At 49.3% G+C, this 9,782-nt stretch overlaps 1 protein-coding gene across 1 annotated transcript in view; it reads right to left on the reverse strand.

Moving 5' to 3' along the window:
* Positions 1-6,664, reverse strand: part of LOC118239794 (hereditary hemochromatosis protein homolog) — a 10,166-nt gene extending 3,502 nt beyond the window's left edge. The window contains 4 exon segments of the mRNA XM_035453744.1: positions 813-878; positions 977-1,233; positions 1,440-1,494; positions 6,521-6,664. Coding sequence (XP_035309635.1) covers positions 813-878; positions 977-1,233; positions 1,440-1,494; positions 6,521-6,664 — 522 coding nt within the window.
* Positions 6,665-9,782: the final 3,118 nt, after the last annotated feature.

Genomic DNA, 9,782 nt, shown 5'->3' on the forward strand with positions numbered 1-9,782 from the left:
TATATTGTAAATGATCATATTTAAATACCTCATAATCATTGAGAAGTCAAGAGAAGCCAACCTTGAACTGATTAGTGTTTTGGTAGTAGAAGGTACTCTGTAAACTTCCAGAGGATAAAGGGGAATACCAACCCAGATACAAACCCTTGTACCTACAAGGGTGAGCTGTTAGCATGATACACTGGTGTAATAGTGACTCGAACATTGTAGGAGTGGCCTGTCACTGAAGAAAATGTGGTTCATTTACACAATGGAGAACTACTCAGTAGAAAAAAATAATGAAATCTTGAAATTCGCAGGCAAATGGATGGAACTAGAAGACACCATCCTGAGTGAGGTAACCCAGTCACAAAAGACACACATACTCATATATCAATTTTAGACACACAGCAAAGGATTACCAGTCAACCATCCACACTGCCAGAGGAACTAGGAAACAAGGAGAATGCCAAGAGATGAGTGCATAGTCCCTCAAAGAAGGGGAAGGAGAGAAAACCCCTGAGCAAAGTGGGGGCGCGGGGCATGGGTGGAGAGAAAGTAGGTGGGAGAGAAGTAGGGGAGGGGGGAGGAGAACAAGAGGACTGAGACACGGAAGAATAGAGGAGGGCAAGAAAGGAGATGCCCTGTTAGAGGGAGACAGTACAGGTATTTAGAGAGGTCTGTCAAGGGAAAATGTTAGGGGATCCACTTTGATGACCACAACTAAGAATCCAGTGGTGGAGAGGATGCCCTTCAGACATGCTCACCTTGTCTCTTGCTGTCTTGCATGTTCTTGCTGCTCTAGGCACTGGCTAGAAATGCCAACATGGTACCAAGAGCAGAAGCCACCAGAGCTGAAGCAGAGCTGGGGGCCCCACCAGTTTTCCTGGCTTGATGTCCTGGAGGCCAACAAGAAAACTTTAGTGATTGTACTCCAAAGGCTCTCCCTCACTTTGCCTCCTACCCCCTGAGGTGAATGGCTGTCCCATTTTCTCACCAAGGAAACCAGGGGCCTCAGGTGGCAGGTGAACTCTGGCTCCTGTCCAGGAAGAACCCAAATAGACACCCAGGTCTGGTAGGTCTCATCACCACCGGGCAGAATGGTCCCAGGCCCAAAAGTCTGCTGCTGTACTGGCTTCCCACCCTGAAGCCAGACCAGGATGGCCACAGGAGGATACAGATTAAAAGCCCAGCATGACAGGCTGATCCTGCCCTTTGGGTATTTCTTGTTGGTCACTTTCACCTTCGGGGGACCTGAGAGGAGAGAGATAAAGTGACAAATTAACGTGAGTTTGAGGAACTCTCTAGTTCTGCATGGAGGGGTGCCTAGAAGAATAACTCTGTTTATATTCACCTCCAGCCTCCCCTCCCTAGAGCCCACAGCTTCCAGTGGTTATAGGACCGTGGGAGGCTGCAGCCTAGCTCCACTGATTCTCTTTATGGTCCATCCCTCCTCACACTCTGATAATGAGAGGTCTTATTGTCCCTGCTGTCAGCAGCCAGCAGTTCCTCTTTCTACCAAAGGGCACAGATCAACAATGGGAACCAAAAAGCCAGAGGCTCAGTGTTATGGGGGCTACAGATCCAGCCTTGGTCAGATGGACCTCCTTTCTATGACATAGCTGGCTCCACAACCTCTAGGGTACAAGTGAGGGACTCTCTCAGTATAGCTCGCTGACTGTAGCCCTGATTCTTTGTTCCTGGTGTTGCCCCAAAACTGATGACCAGTGTCTTTCTTCCTCCACAGATATCCCAGGCTACCATTTTATTTTCTGTTACAAGACAGAATCAAAGTTTGAACCTCACACTTCAGGTGCCAGAAATGTTCATTATCATAACAGTGCCTCAAAAGGTAGAGGCAGGAAGTGACTGAGTTGAAATGAGGGGTGCTATGAGACTCTGTGTAAAAAGACAAATCCAAATAAAAATAGAAAACATGACCTTTTAAATTTTTTAGGTTTTTTACTCTAAGATGTGTGAATGTTTTGCCAATATGAATGTCCATGTACCATGAATACATGTGGTGCCTACAATGGTCAGCAAAGGGCATGGATGCCCTAGAACTGGAGTTCCAAGTGATTACAAGCCACCATGTGCATTCTTGGAATTCAACCTGGGTCCTCCGCAAGAGCAACCAGGGTTATTGCCCACTGACCAGTCTCACAAGCTCCAAATTGGGAGTTGGATAGCAAGACAGAGATTATAAACAAAGCCAGTCAGTGTGTGCTATCCTACTGAGTAACTATGGTGTGTCAGAGTCACATTTTGGAGGCCTGGGAAAAGACAAATCAGAGCCCTGTGAGGGTGAGAATTTGATGCTTGTATAATTTAGTGAGAACCCAACACTTCAGAAGCACTGTGGCAAGATGCAGTCATGGACCCACCTGTCAATAGTTAGTATCCATGCAAGTCCAATAACTCTTTACAAGGAGGACAGAGAGTGACCAGGTAGCCAGTAAGTGACAGTTCTGGGACTTGAATCCAGGCAGCTTGGCTCCAGAACTCCCTCAGCCTTTCCCTGAGCTCCCCCCAACCCATCATGTATAATGTCTGAGGCAGTGGCACTGTGTAGCAGAACGCAGGAAGGCTCTCACGTGAGAGTAGCCACACAGGGGTTTATGAACATGTACATTTTGTCCCTTCTTTGTCCTAAAAGGTTGAGAATCTACAGAAGTTAGGAGCAGGGATGAGGACGAAGAGCCTGGGCTACACACACCTCTGCACCTTGACTGCAGATTGGAGGAGGGGCAGCAGGTGATCCCAGCTTCATCTCCAGTACTCTGAGGCTGTTCAATCCAAGCCCGACCCTTGCCATGCCAGGGCCAAGATTGGGTATGGTGACATGTGCCTGTGTCGTGGCTATTGGGAGGCAGAAGAGGGAGGGTTGCTGCAGGTTTAAGGCCAGCTAGGGCTACACAGTGAGAACTTGACTCAAGAATAAATAAAGAAGTAAAGGAGCTGGGTGTGATGGTGCCCACCATTTTAATCCTGGCATTTGGGAGGCAGAGGCAGGCAGATTTCTGAGTTCAAAGCCAGCCTGGTCTACAAAGTGAGTTCCAGTACAGCCATGGCTACACAGAGAAACCCTGTCTTGAAAAACCAAAAATAAAACAAACAAACAAAAACAATCAAGGAAACAAAAAAAGTAAAGGTAAAGGAAGGAAAGGTAAATGTAGGAAGAAAAAGAAGAGCCGGGACTCTATCTGTATTCCTAGGTAAGAGGGAAGAGTTCTAGGTGACATCCATAAACAGGACAGCACGTCCAAGGACCCAGAGCAAGAGGCCATGCCAGCAAACACCACTGTCCACAGTGGGAGAGAGCGAAACTGCCACACTGAACTCCAACAGACTCCCAGAAGTCACCACAGGCTGACCAACAGGATGCAGGGACCTTCCTGAATGCAACCAGAAGTAGCGCCAGCAAATGCAATCTGGGGATGGAGTGGGGATGGGGTGGGGATGGGTGGGGATGGGGTAGGTATGGTGGAGACGGGGTGGGCTGGGAAGGGGACATGTTGAGGATGGGTGCAGATGTGGCGGGGACAGGGCACGGGATACGGGTGGGTATTGGATAGGGTGGGTATTGGGTGGAGATGGGGTGGGGCCAGGGTGGGGACAGGGCGTGTTTGGGGCATGGACAGGGTGGGGATAGGGTGGGGACGGGGTAGGGATTGGATGTGTATGGGGCATGGATGGAGTGGAGACAGGGCGTGGAAGGGGTGGAGAAGGAGTGGGGATGGGGTGGAGTCGGGGCATGGATGGGGTGGGTATTCGGTGGAGACAGAGTGGGGATGGGATGGAGACGGGGTGTGCATGGGGTGGAGACGAGACATGATTGGTCGTGGACAGGGTGGAGACGGAATAGGGATTGGGTGTGGATGGGGTGTGGATGGGGTGGCGACAGGGTGTGGATCGTGCTGGACTGGGTGGGGAGAGGGTTTGGATGGGTCGTGGACGGGGTGGGGAACAGGGCATGGATGGGGCATGGACCCGGTGGGGATAGGGTGGGGACGGAGTGTCCATGGGGCATGGAAGGGGTGGAGACAGGGTGGGGCCAGGGTGGAGATGGGGTGGGGATGGGTCGTGGACAGGGTAGGGACAGGGTAAGGATTGGGTGTGGATGGGGCGTGGAGGTGGATGGGGCTTGGACAGGGTGGGGACGTGGTGTGGACGGGGTGGAGACAGGCTGTGTATGGGGTGGGTATTTGGTTGGAGATGGGGCATAGACGGGGTGGGTATTGGGGTGGTGTAGGGGAAGCTGTAGCCACGCCCACTTAGGGGCTGGCTACAGGTGTACCTGTCCATGCTTGCGAGGGCGTGGTCAGGGTGATGTAATGTGACTCCGTTTTCTGTTTGGGTGTCACTTTGGCACTTGCTGGACAGACCGCTGCCCTGCAGGCTGGCTGGGTCGCCCTGTAAGTGAGGCATTTCCCTATTCAATTCCTTTCTATCTCTACCTGACTCCGCATTGGTCATTTCCCACTCTATCTGGTGTCAGGAGCAGGATCTTGGAGACCTGCACCCCATTTGGCACAGGCTGTGGGCTCTACCAGGCCTGCGGTCATGGCCTGCAACGCGCTGCGCCCTCTCTCCACAGGTGCTCCCGGCTAGCAGCCGACCCGCTGCAGCTGAGCTGCTCAGAACCATCCACCCAGCTCAGAGACAGTTTCTAGCTGCATAGAGGTGAGTAGGCCTCGGCTTTCAGCAGAGGCTTCCCCTGGCCGCTGCTGCAGGAAAGCTGCATCTGTTCCAGTGGTTGTGGCCGCAAGTCCATATACTCTCTAAGATAAGCGCAGCCGCTTTTGTGACCTCTCTCCATTGCTGACCAAACGCCTTGGACTAAGTGAATGCCTGTGCCACCTGCTGGTCAAATATATTTACTGCATCTGGAGTAGAAATTGGTAAAATTATGGCGGAATATTTATCATTTGCTAAAATTGGCCTGGCCTGCAAAGACTGGTCCTGCCCCTTGCTGGAAACTGCAGCAACAGAGCTAGCTGTGGTCTTCATGGGAGACCTGGCCCTGCACTTAGGAGAAACGTTCCCACCCTTCACCACAGTTGAGGGAAAATTGACACTGCAGGCATAGGCATATAGGAGCTGGCTCCTCCCTTTTACCTAAGGCTGACAGTCCCAGTGGCCCAGTCTCACCAGCTCAGTTACCACCCAGGCCCACAGGTGGGCTTTGGGTTGGTCCACCCTAACATCTACCTGCTGGAGCTTGTGAAAGGAACTGTCCTTTGGGCTGATACCCACAGGAAATCCATGACTCGGGGCTGCTGCAGGATATTAAGATGAGTTTCATTGGTGTTGCAGTAATGATGGTGTACCCGAAACCAGATACCTTGAATCAGATCAATGACTCTTTGCAAGGAACATTTGCTCATAGAGCTGAATGGACAAAAGGTAATACTATGTGATTCAAAATATCATACAGGAATATAACAAAACCCGTATTCCATGATGTTGGAAAATCTAAAAAAAAGGACACATTTCTAGATCCATTCAAACCTTTAAAGTTAAACCAAGAAGAGTTACACAGCCTATACAGAATCACAATGAAGAGGAGATTGAAATATTAATGAAAATCTTTTTGACAAAAGCAAATAAACACACACACACACACACACACACATACACACACAACACACACACTAAAACAGCCCCAAGCTACAAGTTTTAATCTACAGCCATCTTCTGAAGTTGGTATTTTTTAAAAAGAATCATAAGGAAACATTCTGTCAATGCATGGTCTAAACTGTCAGCATCATACTTATACCCAACACCAGTGAAAAGTCCGCATCAAAATCGCATAAACAAACATAATATCCTGAATGATCTTCAGATGAGACATCCGTCAGTAAAAGATTGGAAACCAACCTGCATCCTAAAAGGCACATGTCAAGAACATCCTCCACAATGATAAAGTTGGCTTTATCCAGAGATGAAGGAGTGGTTTATCACACATGAGGTAATAATTTGTTATAAAGCCTAGTAATGGGCTTGAAGACAAAAAATCACAGGGTCATTTCTGTGGTTGCAGAAAATGCCTTGAAAAAAAATCGAGTATGCATATTAAGAAAATATATGAAATGTATCAAAGGACAAAGAATTTTACTGTTGTACTGACACAAAGAAATAAGGAGATGGAGCTAAGGGTGAAAGCATTTGTGGGGCTGGGCATTTGGTCCCCACTGCCACAGTGAGAAACTAGATGGGAATCTGAAAAGGGAATTCAAGTAAAGTAATGTATGCGATCTGACAGTTAGCACTCACAATAGGATTTGGATCAGCTCTGGGTGGATGTGCTCTATTATGATGACCAAATGTAATGAGAGAGAGAGAGAGAGAGAGAGAGAGAGAGAGAGACAGAGACAGAGAGAGAGACAGAGAGAGAGAGAGACAGAGACAGAGACAGAGACAGAGACAGAGACAGAGAGACAGAGACAGAGAGACAGAGAGACAGAGACAGAGAGACAGAGACAGAGAGACAGAGACAGAGACATAGAGAGACAGACTGAGGGACAGAATGCTCCATGACCTGTGGAGAGAGGCAGATCCAAGAGATGAAGGCAGTGAGGAGTGTGATGACGTAGGTGGCCTGCTTGCCACCCAGGGCCATCGTGATATCTGGGCCTGAACTGCTTGCAAGAGTCATGTCTCTGTCTAAGGCTACAGCAGCCATGGTACCGTCTGTGTTTCCATTATCACCAAAGCCAAGAGGATAGGGCTGTGCAGAGTTGGACCCATCCCCTTTTGGCTGCAAAACTAGGGAGAACTGGTTCTACAGTCACCATCTGCAGCTCTGTAGAGAGAAGCTCTTGGCAGGCACCTTGCCTGGGCAGTATGAAAGAGCTGATTGTTGTCAGGGGTGAAGTCATCTGGCCCTGAGGGCAAGTGAGTGGGAGAGCTGGTTCTGCCTCTCCCATCTGCCATGTGATGGAGAGGTAAAGGAAAGACAGCCTCTCATGATCCCCACTCCCCACTTGGGCTAGTGAGAGAACTGACCCAGCCCCTCTCTAACTCTGGGGGACAAGACCTGAGCTTTGCTGAGCAAGACAATAGAGTTGGCCCTGCTCATGTGCATGAGACAGCCCTGAGAATGTATACATGAGAAATATGGCTCTACCTCTCACATGCAATATGGTGGTGTGGACATGGAAGAGATGGCTCCCTTTCTACCCCCTGCCATATACCTCTCAGAGCCTGTGGCCGCTGGAAGAGCTCTCCCTGAGTACATGAGAACAAGCAAACTGGCCTCACATTTCTCTGGCTGCAGCAATGGCGAGATCAGTCCATGTACATGGCCTGGATAACACAGCAGAGCTGGTCCTTCTTGTGGAGGCAAGGATCAGCCAGCTCTGAGAGCATGATGATTGGAGAGCTAGCCCCACTACTCGCTAGCCATGCAGTGGTGAGGGCACTCACCTCACTGCCTGCAGCAGGTAAGAGAGATGACCCCTGGGTCATGATAGTGGAAGAGCAGGCCCTGCCCCTCAATGGCTTCAGCACTTGGAAGAGCAGTGTCTACACTTTGCCCTAAAATACAGTGGAACTGGACCTGCTGCTGCTGGTGTTGTGATCCAACTAGGAGGACATGAGTGATGGAAAACTGGTGTGGCCCCTTTCTGCTTACTACATAGAGTGAGCTAAACAGTCGGGGTTGGAGACATCACCCAGGTGTCCAGGATGAGGATGATCTGGCAGAATAATCAACCCAGCAGACACCCAGGAGCAGAACAAGGGCTATGAGTTGGTCCAACCCATCCTCTACCCCTTCTATGATCTGCTGCAGGAACCTGTGTAGGGGATGGCCTCCAGATCTAAAGTTGCATGTTCTTTATGACAGGACAACAACAGGATATCCAGGGACACCCCGAGTGAGGGTCCAGTATAAAACTCTGTAGTAAAAACCAGAGTTGTTGAAACCGGATCAGTGACTCGTTGCAATGAACACATGGAAGAAATGAAGAAAGCTCTGTGTGACTCAGTGTGGCACACTGAAGATTCCATGATGAGATGGTCCTTCTCTTCTAAGGTCTCTTTTGTTTTGTGTGGGTAGGGAGGTTGCGAGGCTAGAGGGCAGAAAGAAGAGATGGGGGGATGAGTGGGCTCAAGACGCATGATGGGAAATCCACAAAGAATCAATGATACATTAAATTAGAAAAGACACACAAACAAATGAGTCCCAGCATTTGTATTCAAACTGTAGCAGAATATAAAGAATGGCGTGTGGGGAGTACCACAACATGGCTGGTGAATCCAGAGTAAACTTGAGACAATCAGCTTGAGTCTACTGATTTCCTGCCTACACAAGCCAGATACTACCCATGTGCAACGCCTCCCCCACTCTGGCTTCACTTGGTTCCCACAACAACAGGGCTCCTCTCTATCTCCATGGTGTGAGGGACACAACTTCCTTCCATTATTGCCTGTTTTATTAAATGCCTTTCCAATCATTATTGCCTCAAGGGCTTGTCTACACCTCCCACAGAGTGTAACAGAGATCCCCACACACCCCACCAAACACTCACTTTACAAAAAGTCCTGTTGTCACTAACGCCTCACTCTATTTTTCTGGAAGGTGAGGAGGGTCAGTCAGAATCCTCATCCTGCCTGTGCAGCTGAAGCAGGATTTACCGAAACCACCCCATGGCCTGAAGTAAACTAAGTTAGTTGCAGCAGGAAAACAAGGAATTCCATGGCCAGCCATGAATCAAGTATTTAGCCCAGGAGTCATCTTAATCCGAATTAGTCCCCAGGAGTGTAAGACAGCACTATCAGACTAGGGCAGTCAAAGAAACTTCCCTAAAGTCATACAGTGTCCCTTACATATGAAAGGTCCTCCTCCTGACTCTCTGATACAGTTCAGGCATCCTACCAGGTTCTTTCTTTCCACACACCAGGTTCTGGCATCCTCCCACTGCACCCCACAGCACAGGCACAGACCGAGTTTCCCTCACTGTCAAGTGCTCACCTTCACAGGACACCCAAAACAGCATCGGGTAGAAGAGTTGGGCCAGGATTGTGTCAGTCTGCAACATTGACACATCACTGGCCTTTTCTTTTGTTGAACAGAGATCTGGAAATATCTTCTGTTACTCGGACCCACCTGACCCCCATGAAAGCTTTGAGTGTTGCGTAGATGAGTTGATGTAGAGGAGATCCTCACACTGATGTTGCTTGTAGAGTGAGGGGCAGCTGGTGCAGGTCTAGGGTGTTGTGGGTCCTACTGGTCCTTGATGTGCCCAGGAAAATCCTCTCTTGTTCCCTAGGAAAAGTGTGATGCAACACTACAGGCAGTAGTCCATTCTTGGCATTTTAGATCGCAATCTAGAACTCTTAGAGTCTCCAAAAATCAAGGGAGCCCCATCTCTAGACCAGTGTTGAGACTGCAGCTTTGTGAATACATGCTCGCGAGGGTCCAGAAATCCTTGTCTTCTGTAGTGGCATCTGGCCTTGCCAGCGAATTGGTGTTAGTGGCCACGCCCATTGAGGATGCTTCAAGTGGGGATGTGACCAGAAGGTGGAGAAGCAGAAGCAGGCGAGGATCTCTTACTCTTGGTCCTCGGATCAGATCAGGAAACTGAAGCTGCATCTTCTGAAGAAGGAAGCCTGCATCGGGTCTTTATTATCATCCGAGAAAGTTGTTCCCCAATAAAACACTCACTTATCATTTGTCTTGGGTCTAGTGAATACAGTGCCCCTGCCTTCAGTCCTCTAAGGAACCATAAACTGCTAATGGAGATGCAGTCAGGAAACCTGTGAAGTTACCAGTGTATGAGTTGAGGCGGGGTTCACTG

This window comes from Cricetulus griseus, unplaced genomic scaffold (assembly GCF_003668045.3).
Source record: "Cricetulus griseus strain 17A/GY unplaced genomic scaffold, alternate assembly CriGri-PICRH-1.0 unplaced_scaffold_19, whole genome shotgun sequence".
Classification (NCBI taxonomy): domain Eukaryota; kingdom Metazoa; phylum Chordata; class Mammalia; order Rodentia; family Cricetidae; genus Cricetulus; species Cricetulus griseus.